The sequence below is a fragment of the Calidris pugnax genome, unplaced genomic scaffold (genome assembly GCF_001431845.1).
Source record: "Calidris pugnax isolate Ruff unplaced genomic scaffold, ASM143184v1 scaffold144, whole genome shotgun sequence".
Lineage (NCBI taxonomy): Eukaryota > Metazoa > Chordata > Aves > Charadriiformes > Scolopacidae > Calidris > Calidris pugnax.
Window position 1 is genome coordinate 856,999 of NW_015090911.1, and position 25,377 is coordinate 882,375.

The 25,377-nt window shown below is 42.8% G+C and overlaps 1 protein-coding gene across 11 annotated transcripts in view; it reads right to left on the bottom strand.

The window, feature by feature from the left end:
• Positions 1-25,377, bottom strand: part of CELF4 (CUGBP, Elav-like family member 4) — a 736,913-nt gene that overhangs the window by 312,343 nt on the left and 399,193 nt on the right. For all 11 annotated transcript variants that reach the window (XR_001412848.1, XR_001412847.1, XM_014949395.1 and 8 more), the window contains exon 3: positions 13,747-13,795. Coding sequence is in view for 9 of the 11 variants with exons in the window: in XM_014949395.1 (XP_014804881.1) it covers positions 13,747-13,795 (49 nt within the window). In the remaining 2 variants the exon portion in view is untranslated. The remainder of the gene's footprint in view (positions 1-13,746; positions 13,796-25,377) is intronic.

Here is a 25,377-nt window from a genome sequence, read left to right on the forward strand (position 1 = left end):
TTTTTTTTTTTTTTTTGAGTTAACATTCTGCCATGTGAATGGGAGTGGTAGCAAACCCAAATACAAAAATGAAAATGGAAATTGACTTTAAAGAGGAATTAAAATTGATCAGATTATCTCTATTGCTCAGGCTGATTGGGATGCAGCCTTTCCTATTCTTCCCCTGACATTATGGAGCAAACACATTAATGGAGAAAAATGCCTTCCCTTTTTAGGACAAAACCATCCCCTACAATCCATAGGTTTTATATAGCAATTTTTATTCATAGATCTTAACCAAGGTTTCAGAAAAGTCACGTATCATCATTCATACAATACAGATGGAAAACTGTGGCATGCAAAGGTGAAAGTTGCGATTCATCTTACCTCTCTTCAGGTGTCTAAAAATGAGATATCTAAATCTGAGTGAATTGCCATAGGTTCATTCCAGATTCAGTGGAGAGAGAGAGAAGGGAAAATTCCAAGCACCATTTATCCCATCTGTCTTAGTATGGGGTGAATCACAGTTTAAAAGTGCCTCTCTGCCTCCACTGTCCATAGGAGGAGCCTGGATGACTAACTTAGACTATATGCCTAATACTTAGGCACTAAAACTAGGCAAATTGAATCCTGCTTGAAATAACATTTTATGGACAGTGGCACAGAAGCCACATTTAAAATTTCTTCCAAGTCCAAGGCTCCTAAGAGGGCCAATTTCTGGGTAAAAACTGGATACAGTTTACTCAGAGAGCTAAATTATTTGCATAGGGATTTTCTGCCTCCCAAACTAAGCCCATGTACACACTGCAAACTATATATAGCAATTGGAAAATGATGTGTATGCCATGGAGAAAAGTTTTCTTGACCTCCGGAATCTCTTGAGTCCCGAAACTTCTTGCAAGCTGTGATACTATAATCTGGGATCTCAGCAGGCAAGGGGCAAAACCCTTCTTACTGAAATTCCCACTCGGAGAAGCGAGAGTTCAGTCTGCATCGAAACTGTGGGGCTGTGCCAGTCTTATTTTAAACTGCTCAGTTGTCACATCTGTGTGCCAACAGTTGAGGGTACTGACTACAGTCCAAACACTTCCTGTATCCTACATCACACTAAAACTGACTTTCCAGAAGGACCCTGGGTTACCCGAGAGCAAAAGGTCTTTGCAAGCCCCCAACAAGCAAGTGACAGTCATGAGGAAGCAGGCAGACAGCATTATGGTGTGCTGAACGCTGGGGTCAGTTTATACCCTGGCAATACTTCAGGTAGCAGCGTAACTCTTACAAACTGTACCAGGTCTGAAAACAACCACCTTTAAGAGTGTTTAGGTACTTGATTACAGTTGGGGTTAAATGAATAAACAAACACATATTAATTACCTGTGTATGTCAGATGCATGCAACCGTAAATTTCCAGAAAGAGCTAAAATTCAGACCTAGAGTAGTGATGGCAGGCAGGGGAAGAATTTCCAATACTTTATGGTATTTTTTGTTGTTAACTATAAAATGTGCCTCTTTTTACCCCAGTTCTAAGTGACCTGCAACCGGTGAGTTTTCTGCCAGCTGTCACAGTTTCCTTTGTACTAGTTCTTCTCTTTGCCACTCCTCCATACACCCCATATTGCACCAGACCACTTCTAAGACCTCTGCCTTCCTGGTGCAGCAATCACCAACAAAGGCATTTTCACATGAGGACAAAGACTGGATGTTATGCACAACAGGCATCGCCCAAGGATTGCTTGTGCATTTTCATTAATGTATTACTCAGTAAAATACAGAAAAGGAACCCACACAACAGGAGTAAGAACAACACCAAACCCCTCATACCTAATGCACTGCTGACTGTACAGGGGATGTTGGTGCTTCACCACTCCAGGAGCTGGGACTGGACCCAGTGTGAGAACATTTTGATCCTTTGTGAATGTCAGACCAAATGTACAAAGAAGAAGCTTGGAAAATCTCAATAAGCAAATGAAATCTGTAAGGTGAGAGCATCAGTCACCCTTACTTTATTCAACATCAGGCAGAAAAATGACCTGTACATTTCCTTTCCACAAAATGCTTTTCCAAGAGAACAGCAAAACATGCCTTCTATTTTTAAAGAAATGCCCATGTAACCATAACTACAAGTTCGTCAATAGAATAATACATAATAAATGGCTTGTTATTTCGACTCTTTTGTGAGACAGTTCATTAGAAACTTCATTTGTCTACATGGATTGCACTTATTCAGCTATATTCTAATAAAACGCACATTGCTTCCAATAAAGGGAATGCATTTGCTATTGATGTGCTATAAACTACTATACAGAGAGGTGTTATTATATCCCTGTGTAATAACAAGCCAATTATAATGATCAGCAAAACCTTTACAATAAAGTCAATGCATGAGGAGTGATTATCATAATGCATTCTAACTGTTCAGTGCCATAAATGCTTTGCAATTAATTGTGGAGCGTATCTATAAATGTATTATTAATGCTGTATAAAAACCCATTGACAAGCAACCTTTGCATTAAAAAAAGATACTAGGATTGTAATGTGTCCCTGAGTTCACCTAGGAGGTTGAGCTGTATTTACAAAGGTGGAATTTTTTATAGGATTACATTTTTTATTTCCTCCAGTCTCCTCCTCCCATCATTTCTTTCATTTTTACTCTGTTGTTTAAAAAACTCCAGATATCACTCTGCAGTGTGTGGGCCCTTGGCCATACACCATACTAGATTCTTCGTCCTGTTCATATCATTTTGAGCCCAGCTACAGGCTTTCACTGGTGTCTTAACCCTATGACACTGACAGCGTGACATGCTTGAATGCCAAAGGCACTCGCCGCAAGAAATGACTGAATAAAAGCATATCACAGGCTAAGCAGGCAATGCAGGAAGGGTGAGAAGGAAAGGGAATTGAAGTTACATAATTGATCAAAAGTGGCATGGTAGTGGAGAACAGAACCAATATCAAAACCTCAACATGACGAGCTCCTCATCTTCTCCACAAGCTCTGCTCTAGACTCTCCTCCTTCTTGTCAGTAAAATATTAAGTTACAGATGCTTCATGAAAAATATGCAATGGTGGGCTTTTTTTCATTTTATTCCCTTAATACTTAATTTTAAAAGGTTTTCCTTCAGATATGTGCTAGAACGTAACATCCTGTGGATCTTTTCCAATTCCTATTGATGGGCACGCTTCCATCGATTTCAATCATGATGGAAAGGGCAGACATGAACAAAAGTTTGATGTCCCTTATATTCTTTCAGCAGGTAAGTGTGGAATAAAGCACACCAGCCTTCAGCAGAGTCATCAAATATAAAACACTACACACAAGGATCTGCAGGAGCCTTTTTTCTCCCCCAGAATTAAGTTTTACCAGACAGTGGAGAGCATGAATGGGGTCACTCATGGCCACTTTGAATTAACTGACCCATTTGCATGCTGGTACATTATTCCTGCTCAAAAAACACAGCCATGTGAGGACAACAGGGTGTCAGCTGTCAGTAGGGTCATGCAATCCTGAATTTCCACAGTAAACTAGGAGATTTTAATTTCCCATTGACTGTCATAGGTCCCACAACAAGCCACAGTTAGAAAGAGAAGATTTCCATGAGTACTAAAATGCTCATTCTAGATAAGGTTTATCTTAGGACTAAAGGGAAAACACTAGAGATTTTTACAGAAATTCAGACCTGGAATAAAATCCAGTTGACAGTTTCCTTTTGAACCCAGCAGTTTTGAGCATTGCTGTAGAAGGCTCTGTCATGCACAATGAGGTCTAGGCATTTGAGACTGTGGCTTCACCTGAACTGAGAGAAAGGAGGAATGTCCAAATCTGCATGAGTCTCTTGATTCTGCCCTGGCCTTGATGCGTCCCTGTTCATATGGGGAGAAAACCAGGCCATATAGGCCAGAAGAGGCCAGAGCAACGCTCAAGACCATGGGATATCTAAGATGGCCTGTGTGGTCCAAGGCCCAGCTCCTTACCCAGCCCTTCGCTAGACAGAGAGGTGAGCACACTTCAATGCACTGACATCTCTCCCTCCCAGAATCTCTAATAGCCATTTCTCAGGAGCCTACCCTGTCAAAGACACCAAGGTTTTCTGTTGGTCCTGATCCTTCCCCAGCCTATGAGGCAAGAAAGCTGCCTCCCAGTTTAATATCAAGATCTCTTGGTTAGGTTCTTGCTTTTTCTTTTTCCCTTTGACTCATGAGCTCATCTCCTCTCCCAGCGGATTGTTTAAAAGAATATTGGATTATTTTTGAAGTCATTCCTTCTCTTTACCCTTCACACAGAGAAGTTTGCTGTTTAATATTGGGTATGTAATAAATAGAGAAAAGATCTTTAGATTTGGGGGTGAGAGTATATTTTTATTTGGTTTTGTGATTTTTTTTGTTGTTGTTTTTTAATCTCTCCTGCAAGAAAGGTCAAAACCAGCTGATTAATCATGTGTGGGGAAAATCTCAGAAAGAGGAGATCTATGAGAGTTAAGAGAAGGATTTGGCATGGAGCTGGAAATCTCCTTTCAAACTGTAAGGGAAGACAAAGAGGGAGAGAGCTGTTGTTGAAACTGTTGTGGGCACTGAGGAAAAGAAAGGGGAATATGATACCCCAAGTATGGCAAATGATTTGTCCAGAGTTCTTGAGTCCAGACCTCAAAAAATGTGAAGACAGGAGCTGTTACTGCTGGACAGCTGTTACTGTCCAACTAGTAGTCTTAGCCTTTCAAGCGCAATGGTCACAGCAAAGGCTGGCACATGTTTATACAACTGTTGCAAGTCCCTCTCTGCGCCTTGCTCTACCCACCCTATAAAAGATGAGGGTGAGTCATACTGGGCTCATGGCGATGTTGAATGAGTTAATGAGGATGTGTTCATGGAGAAGTAAGCTTGGATCTTTTCCTCCAGCTGTGAGAAGGAAGAACATCATCTGTCTCCCTGGGGTGTTTCCCAGTGCTATCTCTCTGCTCCTGCTGAATGGATATGGGGTCCATAAAAGAAAGAGATGAGCAGTTGAAGGAAAGGCTCTGGCAGGTCACATAACAGTAGGCTGTATGGACTACCACCTGGAAAGAAGACATTTCCCTCAGCCTGCTCTCTAGCGTCTGGGATGGGAAGTCTTTTAAGGAAGCTCATCAAAGCAGGGCTCATTGAAATGGCTTTAAACTAGGTTTGAAGGGGGATGGGGGGTGGAACTAGGATTACTAAAGAGCCTGGGAGCAGATTACCAGTGCTGGTTGGTAAAAGCACTAGTAAGGTCTTGCGGCCTGTTGTCTCAGAGGTGGGGGATGGTAACCCATGTAGTAATGATGACATCGGGGATAGTGATAAGCTGGCAACCACAGATGGATCTAAGCATGGTCAGGAGGATATTAGGGCTCAGCCCCCACAAAAGTGGGAGGAAAATTAGCCCAGCTTAAGTGCTTCTACAGAAATGCACGCAGTATGGGCAACAAACAGGAGGAGCTGGAGGCCGTTGTACAGCAGGAAAACTACTATATAGTTGCCACCACAGAAAAGTGGTGAGAAGACCTACACAACTGGAGTGCTGCTACTAATGGCTACCAACTCTTCAGAAGGGATAGACAAGGAAGGAGAGGTGGTGGGGTGGCCCTCTATGTTAGAGACACATTTGAATGCATAGAACTTAATAATGGAAATGACAAGGTAGAGTGTTAATGAGTTGGAATCAAGGGGAAGGCCCACAAGACAGATATCATGGTGGGAGTATGTTACAGACACCCAAACCAGGATGTAGAAGCTGATGAAATATTCTACCAGCAACTGGTGGAGCTCTCACAATCACTTGCCTTTGTTCTTGTAGGGGACTTCAACTTCCCAGGTATCTGCTGGAATTACAACACAGCAGAGAGGGAACAGTCCTGGAGGTTCCTAGAGTGTGTGGAATTTCCTAACACAGCTGGTGAGCAACCCAACCAGGGAAAGTGCCCTACTAGACCTGCTGCTTGTTAACAGAGAAGGTCTTGTGGGGGATGTAAAAGTTTAAGGTCGTCTTGGGCAGAGTGATCACAAAATCATAGAGTTTTCAATTCTTGCAGAAACAAGACAGAGAGCCAGCAGAACGGCCACCTTGGACTTCTGAAGGCAGGCTTCGGCCTGTTTAGGAGAACGGTTGAGAGTGTCCCTTGGGAGACAGTCCTGAAGGGCAAAGTTTCCTAACACAGCTGGTGAGCAACCCAACCAGGGAAAGTGCCCTACTAGACCTGCTGCTTGTTAACAGAGAAGGTCTTGTGGGGGATGTAAAAGTTTAAGGTCGTCTTGGGCAGAGTGATCACAAAATCATAGAGTTTTCAATTCTTGCAGAAACAAGACAGAGAGCCAGCAGAACGGCCACCTTGGACTTCTGAAGGCAGGCTTCGGCCTGTTTAGGAGAACGGTTGAGAGTGTCCCTTGGGAGACAGTCCTGAAGGGCAAAGGTGCCCAGGAAGGCTGGACATACTTCAAGGAGGAACTCTCAAAAGCACAGGAGAAGGCCATCCCCAGGTCCCATAAAATGAACCGACAAGGAAGAGAGCCAGCCTGGCTAAATAGAGAGCTTTGGCTGGACCTCAGGGAGAAAAGGAAGGTCTACAGTCTCTGGAAAAGGGCATCAGCTACTTACGAACAATATCAAGATGTAGTGAAGGTATGCCACAGAAAAATTAGAAGGGCAAAAGTCCAACCAGAACTTAACTTGGCAACAAGAGCTAAAGATAATAAGAAGAGTTTTTTTCAATATATCAATAAAAAAAAGAAGTCTAGGGAAAATGTGGGCCCGCTAATGAATGAAGTGGGTGCCTTGGTGGTGGAAGACACAGAGAAGGCAGAGTTGCTGAATGCCTTCTTTGCTTTGGTCTTCACTGCCAAAGCTGCCCTTCGTGAATCCCAGACCCTGGAGACAAGGGAGAGGCTCTGAGGAGAAGAAGACTTCCCCTCTGTTGCAGAGGACTGGGTTAGAGACCACTTGGCCAAACTAGACATCCATAAGTCCATGGGCCCTGATGGGATGTACCCACGAGCGCTGCGTGAACTGGTGGATGTTATTGCTAAGCCACTCTATAATTTTTGAGATATCTTGAAGAACAGGAGAAGCGTCTGAGGACTAGAGGAAGGCAAATATCACACCAGTCCACAAAAAGGGAAAGAAGGAGAACCCAGGAAACTACAGGCCAATTAGTCTCACCTCTGTCCCAGGGAAAATAATGGAGCGGCTCGTTCTGGAGATATCTCTTGGTATCTCCAAACACATTGAAGATCAAGAAGTTATCGGTATTGGTCAACACGGATTTACCAAGGGTAAGTCATGCTTGACCAATCTGATAGCCTTCTATGATGTTATAACTGTTTGGTTAGATGAAGGGAGAGTAGCAGATGTCATCTACATTGACTTCAGCGAGGCTTTTGACACTGTCTCCCATAACATCCTCATTAGAAAATTAAGGAAGTGTGGGATAGATGAGGGGGCAGTGAGGTGGATTGAGTCCTGGCTGTGTGGCAGAACTCAGAGGGTTCTAATTAATGGAGTGGGGTCAAGTTGGAGGTCTGTGACCAGTGGTGTCCCCCAGGGGTCAATACTCAGCCCAGTCCTGTTCAACATATTCAAAAATGACCTGGACGTGGGGACAGAGTGTATCCTCAGCAAGTTCGTTGATGATACCAAATTAGGAGGGCTGGCTGACACTCCAAAGGGCTGTGCCACCATCCAGCATGACCTGGACAGGCTGGAGAGCTGGGCAGAGAAGAACCTAATGAAGTTCAACAAGGGCAAATGTAGGGTCCTTCACCTGGGGAGGAAGAACCCCAGGCACCAGTATAGGTTAGGGGTGGATCTTCTGGGAAGTACTACTGAGGAAAAGGATCTGGGAGTCCTGGTGGATGGCAGGATCTCCATAAGCCCTTGCTGCCAAGCGGGCCAATGGAATCCTAGGCTGCATAGGAAAGAATGTGGCCAGTAGGTTGAGGGAGGTCATTCTCCTCCTCTACTCTGCACTGGTGAGGCCACAACTGGAATACTGTGTCCAGTTCTGGGCTCCCCAGTTCAAAAAGGACAGGGAACTACTTGGAGAGAGTCCAACGTAGGGCAACCAAGATGATTAAGGGATTGGGGCACCTTCCTTACAAGGAAAGGCTCAAAGAGCTGGGGCTCTTTAGCCTCAAGAAGAGAAGATGAGACCTCATCTCTGTTTACAGGTTCCTAAAGGGTGGGTTGAAGGATGATGGAGCCGGACTCTTTTCAGTGGTTTCCAGTGATAGGAAGAGGGGCAACGGGCATAAGCTGGAAGATAGGAAGTTCTACTCAAATATGAGGAAGAACTTCTTTACAGTGAGGGTGACGGAGCCCTGGAACAGGCTGCCCAGGGAGGTCGTGGAGTCCCCTTCTCTGGAGATCTTCAAGACTCACCTTGATGCAGTCCCGAGTGATGTGCTCTAGGCAATCCTGCTCTGGAAGGGGAGTTGGACTAGATGATCTCTAGAGGTCCCTTCCAACTCTGACAATTCTGTGATTCCGTGACTCCGTGATTCCGTGAAAGGTACAAAATAGGGAACTGCTGGTAAAGCAGCTTCTATGGAGCTTGATGCGCCAGGCAGCACATATGGCTCAGAGATAAGGAAGAGATGAAAATTTCAAAGCTACAACTCTGATGTGCGCATAGTCTCAGAATTCAGAACTCCTTGCATGTAGGCATAGCCTAAACTCCAGCAGTGCAGGAGAGAAGATGATGAGCTCTGCCAAGATTTCCATCTCCTTATTTACCCTTCAATCTTTTCCTCAGACCCTTCTGGTGGGCAAGCAAACCTCATCTTCGCGAAACACTTCCAAGGAAGAAGGAAATAATTCTCCATAGCATTGTTATACCAGTGTGAAGCCAAATTAAGCTGGAGGCAAACAAGTCTTGCTTGATTTCAGCACCTAAACAGGCTAGGATCTGGCTAATACATGGATAGGAAGTTTCCTGAGAGGTTTTGGTCATAGGGTTTCTATCAGTTAAAGGGAAAACAGCAAAATGCCAAAGAGTTAGTGGGACCTGGGGCTGTGCTTGTCACAGACAAACCCTGCCAGCTGCAGCTGAGAGCTACTGAGAGTTAGAAATGGCCGGAGGAAATAAGAAATAGATCCAGACATTTATCCCAAAGGAAAATAGGGCTTAGAAAGTGTGGAGAGGCCATTCTGCCCCCATCATCATTGCTGAACTGATGGAAGGGAATAAAATGAAGTTGATCATAGTACGTGAGTAAGAAACCACTATTTTGCTGTTTACTGTAAATGAGTACTTGGACATTTTGCTCTGAAGCTGGAATAAACCATAACCAAGCAGATAATTTCAGAGCCTGCACATGAGTAACAGGTAGAGAAACAATGCAAGCTGGTTGAAATATGAAGTCCAACCCTTCCAGCTGCTGCTGTCACATCCCCCAAACAGCAGACAAAAAAAAGACACACTGCACATGCCTCCGCCAAACATACTCAAGCAAATTTGCTTGAAAGCACAAACACAGGCAGAAGCTTTAGTAGATTTGTGGTGTCCTGTATGCAGAAAGCACGGCAGTGCTGTGAACTACAGACTCTCCTGTAAATCTCTCAACACACTCTCTGCAGGACATTGCACCCTTTCAACTCTAAATCACTTTAGACTTTGCCTTTTTATTTTCTTTACTCCAGGAACCTTCTGTATCTCTTCCGTAGAATGCAGGAGGACCCCAAAACCACTGTGAAGTGTTTCTTGGTAGGGACAACCTTGGGCCTGGGTAGCACACAGTGTGCATCATTTCATGCCTTCCTTCACGGACCTTCCTCTGTCCTTTGAGAGGAATATGGGAGCAATGGAGCATCTAAGCATCACTAACGGAGTGCAACTAGAGTAGCAGGAGTGTAATTTCCTTTTAAAAAATGTTACTCCCTGTACAACCTAGTGGGACCTCGGGGCTGTGTTTATCATAGGTTAACCCTGCCAGCTGCAGTGAGAGTTGTCTAGAGAGAGCTAGAGATATTGTGGATAAAATAAGAAATGGCTCCAAACTTTTGCCCCAAACCACAAAATAGACTTGAAATCTTTCCCTAAGTTTGCAAAACTTTAAGTCACTGATATCTACAGACTATTTTTAGAGCTGCATGTGAGACAAGGAACCAAGAAAGATCATCAGCAATGGGATGAAAATAATAGAAAACCCTATCAGTTTAATTGGTATTTGTCACGTTCAGAATTTAACATGGAGTTATAGCTTACATCCGGACAATCACATTGGACTACCTAATCTATGGTGAAGGAGGTTCTGTATAGTCAAGCTAAATTTGAAGAACACAAAGGTCAATGAGAGTTTTAAGATACCCTTAATAGAGCTAGAGTTGCACTCTGATTTTTCAGAACAAAATACAGAATTGTTGCCTTTTTATCACATTCTATCAATTCCATCATTGCTAAAGTCTCTATAAAATGTCAAAGGACTCTGACCTTCCAATCAGGTATTTGAAGCTTCATGAAGCATTTTCTAGAAGGAATACCCTTGTATAATGTTTTGTAGTTTGACTGTACACACACACACAAACAAGCAGGAACACAAAACGCAAAATTTTCCCATTAATTTAGACTGTTTCCCTAAAGAAATGTACTGAGAATACATTCATTTCTAGTTCCTGTGAGATTAGGCAAATGTAAATAATGCCATTTTTTATTGAAAAGGATTGCATTCTTTGTCTTGCTCCTAGTCCAATATGGGGATTAACAAATAAAATAATAAAATCAGCCAAACTAATAAGGGGCACTCAGCATTTCCATTTTGTTGGGTCGAGTGTAATTTGTACTAAGCAATATTTTGAATTCTTCCCCAAACCTAGATGGTCTGAAAGTCTAAATTCTTGCTCACACATGCTCAATGCTAACACACCCATTTTCAGTTCAACGGAGAATAAAGAGACGGGAAGGATTAAAGATCAAGAAAATCCAGACTCAAAAATGGGAGGAAAAAATGCTGAGCAGAATCTGGTTGGGGAAAAGAGTAAATTTTGGACTCCTATCGGCTTTGGACTGTGGGAGAACTCATGGGAAAAGTCAAAGATTCGTGTTTTAGCAAAATGCAGGTATTTGTCCCTAAACAAAACACAATCTCCCTTCCTCAAGAATGCTGCTCACCATTTCCAGCAAAAGCCTCCTTGTAAACTACAGTTTCAAAAAGCACTGCATTCTTTCCTTAATACCTTGACCTGGCATCAAAACTCCCCGTAAGCCAGAAGATAGAGGTGTATTCAGAGTGTGGGCTTTGGGCAGACAGAAGACTTGTGCTGCGCAGAACCACTGCTTCGTTTTCCAAGCCCTCATTTTACCTCACATCCCATCCAAGTACATGGATGGGGTATAATAAACTACAACTTAAGTTTCTTTGTTGTTGAAGTTGACCTTTATCTTGCAGCCCTAATGAAGTCTTTTGATGTGCTCCTAAGATACACGGCCTCCTTTTTAGCATTCTGTTTGCCGTGCCTGCTTTAACCGGTGGGCTCACGAAGAACAAGAACGTAAGTTTTCATACAATGCCTCCCTGGGGTGCCAATTGTTCTTTTCTCCCATAGTTGCCCTTGAGTCATGCCGTCCTGAAACATCACCAGCCCAGAAGCAGCTTGTCAGTGGGGAATTAGGACAACGTGTCTTTCACGCCAATGATGAGTGCACCCGCTTGGCCCCCTGCATTATGATCACCACCGACAGGAGTGATACGGAAGCGGAGCGGGTGTGAAAAATGAGGTTTATGTGTGTTGGGGAGATAATTAGCTAAAATACAATGGGGAGGGAACTACTGGTGTGACGAATAATGTGGGATCAAACCACCACCAGAGCCCTTTGCAGTTCAAACCACCCCTCCTGAAAGCAGCTGCTCTTAGCAAAAGAGTTTGAAAACCCTTCCCAGAAAGCCAGACATGTGCTCTCTATTAGTGATTTGCATTAAAAAAAAAAAAAAAAAAAAAATGATTGGGAGCTGCATACCCTGTAGGCGCACTAAGCAAATTGGCCAGCCTAATTATTATTTTTTGCTATGTCTAATTAAATAGACAAAAGGCCCTCCCTTCACTCTCGCTGTCGGCACGAGCTCCACTGGAATGTGCATAATGTCCCCTCATTTGCCCAGGCAGCTGAGCCTTTCCCTTTTCCCCTAGGAGATCAGCACTGACAACTGCCCATGGCTTACCCACTCCTACTCAGACATGGAGCCAGATCGTCAGACGGGATGGGAAAGGGGGCACATTAAAAACCACCGGACAACGCTGTACGATGTGACATGCCTTTGTTGCAGGTTAGAAATGTGCTGTGGCCCTTGACAGCAGAACTTGCCGTCGAAGAGCCCATCGAATATTTTCTGCCCGGTGTTGGCCAAATTCCCCTAAATTTACTTTACAGGGACTCTGAAAGCGCAATATTTATCCCTGAGCTCTCTGGCATCTTTCCAGCACTCAGCTCTTCTCGTGCTCTGCAATTACACCGCACCACAGCCCTTCCTTACAGAGCCTCTGTCGACCTGCCGGTTTCACCACTCCGTAACACCAGCCCTTTAACTACAAGCTATGTACAAAGTCTTCCAATGACTTGAGTCACTGGAGAGTTTCAGCCTCACACTGATGCAGTCAAAGCCTCTGGAATCCAAAGCTTTCAACTGAAAAAAGAACACAATTTCAGTGCCTTTCGTCTGTAAGGCATTTTACTCCTTTTAAGTAGCTGTTGCTGGAGATTTCCACTAATTCCGACACAAAGATATAAATGAGGAATCATTTACTTCTGTGGTGGAAACTAAAGAATTTACACACACCTAAAAGCCACATCACTACTAGATGACAAAATCTGCTCCCACATTTAAATGATATATAACCACTAGTATTTTTAATGCATATGTAGGCAAAAGCCATTCCTTTTTTTCCACAAAGAGATAGTGATTGAGAGGAAGGAAGCACCATGTCTTTATATATGCAAGTATATATTAATGTACATACATTAAAAAAAAAAAAAAAACAAACAAAAAGGTAATTTATCCAGCATACTGGATCATCTCACACTTTCTCACTGAGCTCTGTGTTTGATCTGACAAACAGGTCCCTATTAGAAGACTAGGGTGAAGTATCACCACATCAGTTCTGGTAGAAAACCTTTTACAGGAAACACCTTATCACCAGTGATCTATTGAGCGGTCACTTAGCCAAGCCTTCCAAATCCACTGTGCAGGATGGAAAAGCAAAAGACCAGCTTCTCATTTCAGCTACACCTGTGCAAATCCTGAATAACTCCCTGAGACTGAGAGAAGTCTTCAGTTTCCACAACAGGTTTATCCAGATAAGCTGATAAAGGTGCAGAAACCCCTGCTACCTCAGAATTTGCTTTTTCCAAAAGCAGAGTTGCTTCCATCCAAGCAGAAACAACATGGTCAGAGAAACCATAAAATATCTGCTTTATCCTAACCAAATTAAACACCTCTGCAGCTCAGCCCAACATAGGTCTGAAAAGCCTACATTGCCGTCACCGCTGTTAAACTTTGTTAAGTCAGCGCCTGATGCTTCACTTCTTAACGAGGCAGTTATTTGTTTCCCAGGCAATCGCTGGCACCTGCCTGCCTTTTAAAATCAAATAATAATTGAATATGAGGAAAGCGAGACGAAGTAAAGGAGATTTAATAAAGAGAATCTTTGCTGCAGAGGGAATTTCTTTGGCAGTGATTACGTTACTAATTGATCAGCACATTGCCTGAGAGAAGCCAGAGACAACAATTATACTTAGCACTGTGGCTGAAAGCAATGCAGTCAACTACCTCCTCGGCTTTCGCTGTCCGCTGGTTTCACCTGGATTGGTCTGTTCATCTGTAAGAAAGAGCAAAGAGAGAATATAATTAATGGTGGAATCAAACATTCATACACAGAGGCTTGCTTTGTGTTTTTACCATGCATCACCAGAATTTACTCTATGAGGGGGAAAAAAGCAATTAGTAAGGAAAGAAGTAACAACAGAGTACACGCTGGTTCTTGGTTCGAGGTAAATCAGTGTCACCCCATTTACCTGACAGAGGCTCTGTTGAATCACACTGGGAGAGGGATCTGACTCATTTCACACAGGTCATGAAATTTTAAACATAACTTTTAAAATTTCTAATAGTTTCCTCTGGAAACACTACTGTGTCAGAGCAGAAATGCTTTGTCAGAACATCAGCAACAGTGAAACTTTAATTGCAAAGATTTCTTGAGATTGGCACGATGAAAAGAAAATGGAAAAGTGAATTCCACCTCCACTGCTAGCTTAGTAGGATAGTCACCTGTAACGTAGCAGAATCCATTTCATACTTGAGGAATGAGATTTGGATATGGTTTATCCACATGTTGCAGGTGTGTTGGTTATTGAGATTTTTTTTGAGGGGAGAGGGTAGAATATGAGTTGAAACATCTCACTCTTTTGCTTTTTCAGGCATCTTTTTCCTTTCTCACATCAGAACATAAGCAAGAATAAAAAACTTGCCATCATGCTGCGAATAGGATTTCTGTTGTTCAACTTATCCCCCTCCCTCTCTCTCTCTCAACAGAAGCATTGGGGACTATCATTATTCCCAGAGCTGTTAACTCCAAGGATAAAGGGCAACAGATGTTTGCAATCGTCTTCAATGGCAGTTCCTAACATGATGTGGGTGTCTGATGAAGAGGGGTGAGGAAATACCCCTCCTGTAAGTAGCTGGAGATGAAGAACCAGCTGAGTTTTTAATCTGAAAGCCCTTCCCTGCCTCTTCCTCCATATCACTTAAGCAATCCATACATTATGCAGATGAACTATCCAAAATATCTTTGTGTGTGTGATCACCCCTGAGTGGAATGAAATTATCGTTTAGATTTGGCAATCAAAGAAAGGGTAAGTTCAAACTGGCATCACAAAGAGCAGGCATTCAGAAGGCAATGGGAATCTCCCAACATATTCCTTCCCAGTAAAGTCAGAGCACAAATTGGTTGGTAAGTGTCACAGGGTGCCTTAGATGATGTTGCCCCTCCCTTATTTGTGGCTATTAACAGTAGGGCAACAAGGCTGTTAGTTTTCTTTTTCTTTTTTTTTTTTTTTCCCTAATTTACCTTTTCTTTTTTTCTTCAAAGTAGTTCATAATCATTTAGATTTATTCTAATTACTTTGCACACATATTTAGTAATAAAAAGTTATCAAGCTGGCTGACAAGTAGGTTAAGATGATGGAGAGCCTAGCAGATCCTGCTTCTTTGCTGTCTCAAGAGGAAAATGTACTTAGCCATAAACCGACCACAGTTAGACTTCACTTGGGAAGAGAAGTATCTACGGCTCCAGACACTACTGAGCAATTTCTGCTCACCTGGATGCCTGTACCATCCAACAAACTCCAGACAGCTGAAGTGCCACAACGAACAAAGAACCTGGTTCAGCCCCTGCTTCTGCAACGGTAAAGACCTGTCACTCCCACAGGTACCACAAGATATTAGCAGGGCTGGAGGTGATATATTTACCAGCAGCAGGATGGGCATCCTGCCACAGGGCTCCTGTAACCACATGTGAGCAGCTAGCTGTTACAGAGGTTTAAACTGGGAAGGCTGTCTGACACTCCAGAGGGCTGTGCCCCCATCCAATGTGACCTGGATAGGCTGGAGAGCTGGACAGAGAAGAACCTGATGCGGTTCAACAAGGGCAACTGTAAGGTAATTCACCTGGGGAGGTAGCACCCCATGGAAAAATATAGGTTAGGGATGGATCTTCTGGGAAGTACTACTGAGGAAAAGGATCTGGGAGTCCTGGTGGATGGCAGGATCTCCATGAGCCAGCAATGTGCCCTTGTTGCCACGCGGGCCAATGGAATCCTGGGCTGCATAGGAAAGAGTGTGGCCAGCAGGTCAAAGGAGGTCATTCTCCTCATCTACTCTGCACTGGTGAGGCCACAATTGGAATACTGTGTCCAGTTCTGGGCTCCCCAGTTCAAAAGGGACAGGGAACTACTTGGAGAGAGTCCAACATAGGGCAACCAAGGTGATTAAGGGATTAGAGCACCTCCTTTACAAAGAAAGGCTCAAAGACCTGGGGCTCTTTAGCCTCAAGAAGAGAAGATGAGACCTCATCTCTGTTTACAGGTTCCTAAAGGGTGGGTTGAAGGATGATGGAGCCGGACTCTTTTCAGTGGTTTCCAGTGATAGGAAGAGGGGCAACGGGCATAAGCTGGAAGATAGGAAGTTCTACTCAAATATGAGGAAGAACTTCTTTACAGTGAGGGTGACGGAGCCCTGGAACAGGCTGCCCAGGGAGGTCGTGGAGTCCCCTTCTCTGGAGATCTTCAAGACCCGCCTTGATGCAGTCCTGAGTGATGTGCTCTGGGCAATCCTGCTCTGGAAGGGGAGTTGGACTGGATGATCTCTAGAGGTCCCTTCCAACTCTGACAATTCCGTGAAATCCGTGAAAGATCCGTCACACAAGTGAGGAGGGTAATTTATGTTTGTAGCTCCAGATGTCTAAAAAGTGTAATTTTAAGATTGGTGTCTGAGATGAAAACAATGGAATGGTATTCTGCAGGACTTGGTTGTCTCCACTAATCACAAAAGTAGTCTATGTAGTTAGAGTTAGGGGAGATGAACCCCATCTTGGTTGTCATGCACGGGATAATGAAGCCAAACTTCCCGGTTACCGTGCTTTAGCTTCCCCCAGCTGCTCAGCCACTGCGATTGGTTTGTGTTTATAGCAGGTTGGTGTTGACACCATCCGTGCTCCAAGGTCTGACTTGAGAGCTGTTAACTTTTGACAGTTGCACTGTCAAATATATATATCTGCACTATATATTATGGGTTCCTAATGTGGACGTAATGGCTAATCTAAATCAAATAGTCAGAGGTCCCCGGTGCTCACTTCGAAATAGCCAGAACCTGCATCCCAAGCAGTCAGTAAGAGAAATAGTCACAGTAGCCAGGAATTTACAGGAGGTGTGCTGCATATAGTCCCAAGAGGCTGAACTCCAAGATGGACACAGCCTTGCAATGCAGAACGCCAGCCAATGTAGGTGCTGGTCTGAAGCCCACTAAAGGCCATGAAAATCCCACTGATCTCAAGTAAGCTTTGCATCTAGCTTTTAGAAAAACTAGACAGAGCTCTTACTGCTTGTTGTTGAGTTGGAAGTGGTCAGTTTGCAAAAGGCAGGAGATCATCAGACTGTTTAGCAAAAAATGAGAGGTTTCTCTTTTGTGGGTAGTTTTTTTGTTTGTTGCTTTTTTTTTAAATATATTGATGCATGAGAAAATGAAGACAATCCCCAAGAAAAAGAAAAAAAGAGGGAGGGAATAAGCATACAACAGAGGGAGAAAAAACGGAGGAAATTAATAAGTAAAAGGCTAGCGTAATTTAATGTACACTATGATTTATACACTTGACAATTTCTTTATAGACCAAAGAGAAAGTGCTGCCTGCATGAAGCCCATAATACAAATTGAGATCATCTTGACATGAAAGACACCAATTATAGGGAGAAACACTGAGAGGAAAATAATTAAGTTTCCTCTCTCCTTCTATGGAACTTTTTTTTTTTTTTTTTTTTAATGCAGACACTCTGGGAGCAAGGAGCTGGCACGGGGAGCAGAAAGGGCTAAATGGGGAAATAAAATGGCACAAAAATGTATCTTCCACAGTTTGGAAAAAGGCTTTCTTGGGGAGAAAGGAATTCAGAGGCTCAGGTTCCTTTCTTATTCTTCAGCTGGGAATTGTCACAGGTTTATCGCAAAGAAACCAAAGTTTATACTCTACACTGCAATCTTCTGAACAGTGATTTGGGGAATATTGGTATGGACACCTTAAATATTTGTCCTGTCTTGGTGAATCCTGAGAATCTGATGCGAAAGATTTGCCAGTCGGCAAATCTGATTAATACCATGGGTATCCACACAGCATCATAGGAACTACAGATGTGGCTGTGATTGATCCCTATCACTAGAAGTCTTCAGAAAAGATTTGGTAACACAAAAAAACAGACCTATGTCGGCTGATCAAGCATTTGAACTGGCAGATGGACTTGATGGACTCTGTTAGGCTCTCCCCTGGGATATGTCACACTGTCCGTTGCAATGGTCCTTCTTTCTTCTGTTTATGAACGCTCTTTGTGCTCTCCTTTGAAATATGGTCATTTTTACTTAATCTGTTGAATAAGGAACATCCCTGTTGCGCTGCCACAGTGAAACAAAGTATACTGTTTTACCATTGGTTAACCCAGGAAGAGTTTAACTCCTCTCTAGCCTCCCTCCTATCCTATAGGACCTGACTAAGATTTTTTATTCTCTATATAATCTGTGGAGATTCCTGACATTACAGAACCAGAATGCCTAATAGTCATAAAGCCATTATAAAACAGGACAATATGTTTATTGTTGTTCGTGATTCAGATTCCAATTTGGACACAAATTTATTTTGAAGTGCCTCATTCAACAGCGTCATAACACAGGTGGGCTGAGGACCACTGAGACACAAAGGGATTTAGGTGAGAGCGAAAAAAATTTAATTTGGGTTTCTGGTTACATATGACAGACACAGTTTTCAAAGGGGTGGCAGGTGGATGGTAAACCAGAGTTTTACTCACAACGGTGTTCCCACTGTGGCCTCAGGCGAAGTCTGCCCAGATTCCCTGTCTATATTGGGAACTATGGGCACTGGGTACCCCTACAGCTGAGAAACAGCCCCATTTCAGGAACAGATGTTACACATTCTTCTTCCACAGATGCCTTAAGCACTTGGGTTGATGCAGGAGATAGAACTTTGGATGCATCACACTTTTCATTTTACTTTGATCCTTGGCACATTCATGTCTGCTGAAAAACACCTTTACTATCACCTTTGCACACCTTGGACAAGGTGATCATACTTGTTACACTTCATACCCTTCATTTTGGCTTTTCCTTCTTTTTGCCTGAAACCAACTTATTCAAATAATTCCAGGTGTCATCCCTTCACACCAACTTGCCACTTGCCCCACCTACCCCCACCCCAATCCTCCCTGCAAGTAGAAACGCGACATCATTTTTCATGTCCAATTACAGCCACCGTGGTGCCACTGTTAAAAGACAGCGCAGGTACTCCTGTCAAAAAGGGTTTGAGTTACAAGAAGCGATGAATTACAGCAAGCCCTTTTTCAATTCTCTGCAGAAATGAAATGTCAGAGCTTGCTGCTGTATTTTTCTCGGCACCATCAGCTACAGGCCACTGCAGGAATTAGACAGGGGACAGACGCTTTTCTGCATCATGATTTTTTTTTTCCTAAGGTTGTCGTGTTCTCCCCCACCAACCTTTTACTGCTCCCTCTGGCTTTGATATTAATTTAGAGCAGGTAGAAGGAAAACCTGGGAAAGAAGAGTAGGAAGTAGAGACAGCTGATTTCTCACTGTTTCAATCTTTCTTCTTCTCACTGTTCTTACTACCCTTTCCTTTTTTGTCTCACTCACTTTTTCATTAGTCAATATACCTGATGTTTCTAGCCAGGATGAAGGCTCTACTAGGGTTAAGAATGGACAAATGCAGAGATAAAAATAAGAAAGGTAAAAAAACTAAAAAGGATGAAGACACCCTGAATAACTTCAAACGTGATCTGAGACAGGGAGGAAAAGTGAGGACAACCGAAGATCACTGAAATGACACATGGTTAGGAAGATCATGTTTAAGGCAGAAGACAGTTGTGTTGGAGATAATCTACTGACTATGTCTAAGGAAGAATTCACTTTAGGAGACAAAAGGTGATTCTAGAGCTTGTATGATCTATAAGAGCATGGAAGATGACTGGAGTGATTACCTAATAGTCTTTCCATCCCTCTTTAGAGGGCTTAAGAAACTTGAATACTCCCCAGGATAAGACTGGAGGGGTTGATTAAGGCTTTGTACCAAAAACTGCAAAGAGAGGTATTCTATTGTCCTTGTTTCCTGAAGTTCCCAGAAAGCCAGTCTGCTACAGTGTAGAAAGCAGAAGTGTTAAACTCTGACAAAGCCTGTTTCCAGATCTACACTGGTTTTCTGGATGAATTTGGACGTATCATTACATCTGTCTCTTTCTTAGCTTGATTTTCTGTACAACAAAGATAAAAATACTCTAATGTACCATGAAGGTGGTTGATGAAAAAAATGTATCTAAGTGCTGGTGTTAAACAAGCAAACAAACATATGTCCAGCCATTTCTATCCCTGAATTATGTGGATAGATATAATGGTAAATAAGAAACTCTTCTTGCTCAGTCATGTTCTGTTGTGTTTGGTATTGTTCAGGCATCAGCCCTCTAAATCAGTGATGAAACACTGCTGTGACCTAATCACAAAGGATAGGGTGCTGATGTGAGATAGTGAGTCTTAGCAAATGCTTATTGGGCACTATTGTATCTCTGTAGATGTTGGCTAACCTACTGGAAGAAAATGCTATCCCAGAACAACTTGCTGCCTAAAGATGCCATGTAGTTCTTGGTGACCTTGTTACATAGCTCAGATGTTAATTAGAGGTATGAATAGTTTGATAACTGCCCTGAGATTTCCAGAAAATATGGTTACTCCTTATTTCTTGAGTGGGAAAGTTTTTTTATGTTCAAAATCTCCCCCCAAAACACTTAAGAGGAATTTAATTTTACCACTCCTGCCAACTTTTTGGGGGTCTGTCATGTACACCACAGTAATTCCTCTGAAGTCAACACAGCTATTTATGTAAGTAAAGGGACTGGCAGGAATGTGTTTGTAGGAGTGGGTCATAACTTTTACAGCATTGAGCAAAATCTGCTGTGATTGAAGGCCCTAAGGAAACGCAAAGTATATTACTGTCAAAGTTGGAAAGGCCAAGAAAATCACCTACAATTGAATTGTGTGTGTAATTGCAAAGTTCAAGTAAATCACTCTGTACCTGATTCTGAGTGACATAATTGAATTAGTGTTCTAAACTAGATAGCCATAAGAGTGAATCCAAAGCAATCCCTCTCTGAACTAAAAAAAGCAAAGTCAGAACCCAGGTCCTCAGCTCAGGGAAATTTCTGTGAATGTTGCAAACCCAAGAAGTCTGTTCAACATTGGTTAGCTACACAACTAGCCTTTTTTTGTATATTGCAACTCTAAGGCATGGGGCAAAACCCTGTGGTTTTTGGTGGAGATAAATGTTGTGGTTACATGAATTGCCATGTGAATACACATCATTACTTTTGTAGGGGCAGTGCAAATTGATACAATGTTGGATTAATGAAAGAGTAGGGAGAAGAGATGTTTTAGAAAGTGTGGTGAAAAAAATTACATTGACTTGCTTTGTGGCAAGAACTCACTGTAACATACAGCATCTGAAATTACTCTATCCCAAACCTTACCTGGGTAGTGAACTCTTAATTCCTCCCTATCACCTTCTTTCCTGCCTGATGAGATGTGTGTCATAGACACGTACACAAACAGATGAGAAGACTTGAAATGGGAATGTATGAGACACGAAAAAAAAAAATCTTGAAGGGTCTGACCTTTACAAATCAGTCAATGCTCTGGTGCCTACCCCTGGGAATGATTGCTACTGGCCATCCCTGTGCTCTGATAGTATTTCTATTTTCATATAAACCACATTATAATCCATCCATCTAATATCTATTCATCTTTCCACTTGTCTTGTGTATATAGATGAACCTAAAGGGGACTTAAGTACAGTTCAGGTTCGTGTGCAGAAGCCTATGGTTTGAATCCCAAACTTTCTCCCCGCTAAACAGTTTGGGCTCAAGTTGAAGAAACTGCTGATGTTGTTAATAGCTAAATAAAACCTGTCCAATTCAACAAATCCTTTTATTTGTACTTGGGGAAGCTAAGTATGTAGTGCTCAACCTCACGGTGCCTCTGGTTTTAAACAAAGTGGGGAGGGGTAGAAGGGAAACCCAGTCAGGTTTGAGGACAGTAAGAGGAGCAAAACATGGGAGCTTGGAAAAGAAAGCCTTATTTGCCAAAACAAGAGGAGCAGAATTATATTTTTTTTTTTAGTATTTATATCTTATAAGTACTGTTTCATATGCAAATGTGCATGTGAAGGAGACAGCAGGTGATGCCCTTAAAGCTTTTGGCAGTCACACAGTAAAAATGGTGCTTGATAGGTCTACTTTCACCTGCTAGACTATGCCACCACACACAGAACATGCCCTAAGGTGCTGGTGCCCTGATAATCCAGATGGGTATTTATTTGCACTCATGGATCTTGTCTGGCTTGTGTGCTCAACCCTTCCCAGGAAAGAAGGGGGCCTGGTGGATGCTGCCTTCAACCTGGGAAATGTGTCTGTAGTCCCAGACACCTTGCATATGTGAGAAGCCCCTGGACATTCAGTGAGTACACTCAAGCATATAAAGAGTCGCAGGATTGGCCCACCGGCGATGCTAAACTCTATAAAAGGGTCTATTTGTCTGTGTATCCTGACAGCAGAGGTATATGTTTTGAAGGGACACTGTGCTCATTAAATCTAGTACCCTGCTGCTACCATGAGCAATCACAATGTGAAATTCTGTTCATAAACACGTCAAGTTCTAATATAAAACTTAGTAAGTCTTTTGCTGTCCTTTCCTCCCTCCTTCCCTAATATCAGTAGGGATATGCTTTTCCACATTCTCGCCTCTCTTCTAATTTCCCACTTGAGTTTATTTCAAGATAATTTACATCCAATTTTAAAATGCGCCCAGACCACCTTTTATCTAAAATCATTCTTCTCTGTCCCTGGAAGTTTCTATTAGCCAACTCTGCATGCATTTAGTAGAAAGCAACTAAATTCTCTTTTAGCCTAGATAGTGTGATCCTAAACTCTTTCAGGGCAGAGCAACAGCATAATCCACATACAGGAAGGTAGTTCATATAGATACAACTAAGATAGCCTTAAACTACACAGCATGGATAATTAATATCTGTATCTGGGTGGCAACACTGACCTAAAATGAATGATGCAAGTATGTGCCAAGGGTCCTAGCTCAGTTTTGCAATGAGTGCTCAGCTCGGGTGTTTGCAGTTGTAGGTTTATCTGTGCCTGCACTGCCTAGTTGAAAGCTTGCTCTCAGACCTTCTATTGGAATTGTCTCATGGATGCTCTCTGTGTTGATCTGCTCTGAGGTGGCCCAGCACTGCCTGCAGCTAGTGCTCACCCAGGCAGAGGCACAGTTTGGAGGATCCTCAGGAGCTGCCTTGGAGAGGAAATGCAGATAGTGGGAAAGGTAGGGTGTTCTCTGCAAACAGGGCATGTCATGATTTCAGGTGTCTTGGGTGCATTCCACAGAGGTCAGAGGCCTCTTCAGCATGGACATGAGTGGGGCAGGCAAGCAGGGCAGAGAGATGTATTACTCACGGCATTATGGACATAACCCCTGCCCTTCACTTAGAGATGAACATCTGTTGCCATCTTTTCCTTATCCTGAGCCCATGACCTCTGGCTGTTGGCACTTTCCTGCTGTGCTCTTCCCTCTCTAAGCTTTATCTCTTCTTCTGAAGCAAGACCCAAATGCTGCCTTTGCCACTAATGGTTGCTTGGCTTGACTCTGCAGACTTTAGGCAAGGCCAAGCTCCCATTGACTTCAGTGCTTTGAGTGCAAAAGGAGCTTGGCCACCATCCATCCAAGAAGATTAGACCTTCTGTGCTGGTGGCTTTGTATGCCTGGCCACAAAGATAAGAACCACCGCCAGCCCTTTTGCCCATGGAGAAATGCTTTCCACAGCACTGCCATTTAACAAACAACTGAGTAAGCAATGTAAATTAACTAGCTGCTTTCACCCACTGCCAGAATCATGAAATAAAGGCTCTCTCACTGATACAAATGTGTAGGTAGCCTCAGGGCCAGAATTAAAGCATATTCTCCCCAGGAACTGGAAGAGGCTATTGAAGGGTTAAAGTTGCAAGTAGGGTTTTCCTTGGTAGTGGATTAGCTTTACTCTGAGCCAGAAAGTGGTTTTCTTCATCATTGGTCCTGCTTTCGAGGGTGACACATGTTCACTCTCTTCTTCCCACTCTAATTTCCTTTCTCCCAAGGTACGGAGCCTTCTCTATAGAGTTGGCTTACCCACTTTCTCTGTGGAGTAGGGTTGCTACAGGACAACAAGTAGGAGTCCAAGACCTCAGTCTTGCACCCCAGGAAGGCCAGACCAAAAACCTATTCCAAGTATGACACTGTGGCATTTCTGAAGCATTCCTTCTCAAGGCATATGCCTATCATGATATAGGTGGTATGGTTGTACTCAGCTTTCAGTTCTATTAATGAACAAATATAATTATTTCAAGATAACCTGAAAAAAGCCCTATTCAAGAGGAAAAGGAAAAAAAAAAACAACGAACAAAACCCACAGCAGCCTTCTTCACTGGTTTGTCTAAACTGATTTGAAATCACACCTCAAATTAGATGTGTGAAAACCTTGCCTAAAGATAAACCCCTTAGCTGTGCACCGGATCAGGGCTGCAGATCCTGAAAGAACTGGCAAAAGGAAAATAACCAAAAATAATTTTTAAAAAATGCCCACAAAACAAACAAGGAAAGACTCGGGGAAAGAATAAGATTATCTTAATCTTGACAGTGTCCCTTTAAAGAAAATCTTCTGTGAAAGGACTTAGAGCATTACCTTTTGCTTCAGCCCTCTTTCACAGCTAGGAAATGCATATTAGGAGGGTATTTTAAGCCTATCCAGCTACCCAAGTTAGTCCTCTGTAGCTAACAGCAAATGAATGAGCACAAACCGGAACCTTGCAAATATTAGTACAGCCTTCAAAAAGAGGGGAAAACAAAAATCCTTAGCTTCTCAAACATTTCCTGAATTGGGAAAAGCATGAAAGACATAAAAAACAAAACAAAGCCCCCCACTCTTTCCAGATTCCAGATGCTCAGAGTCAATGCAATTCCCTGTGCTGGCTTCAGCCCTGTGCAGAATCAGGTCCTCCAATTCAAAAGGAGCTACTTCTCACCCCCATCTATGTATAACTGGTATCATCTGGTTCTATGTTTTGACAATTATCTGTAACATAATTACCAGACTGATGAGTATCACTGATTAATTATGCCATCCTTCAAAGTTGATCTGGGTACTGACAATAAACAAACACCCTGGTTGGGTAACAAAGGTGATTTTGCTGTGTCTGTTCTAGCCAGAAAAGGCTAGCAATCACACTCCACCATGTAGGGATGTGGTTGGAGACTCCCAGGGATTTGTTTCTGATCTGTCATTCATGTGGAGCTGCTTCTTTTCTGGTCCCTGACCGCACCCTGGTTTCCCCCCTCCCGAATGACAAATATTTCCTCTCCTCTGAGAGCTATCCAACAAGAGCAATGTCTGATACTAATGCATTGCTGATGCTTTCCTCCTCTAATTATGTCTAAACATTGCCTTTCTTTCTTTTCTTCCCTGAACAACCACTTTTTTTTTTCTTTTTCCTTTTCTTTTTTTTTTTTTTTTTTTTTTTTTTCTTTAAACTT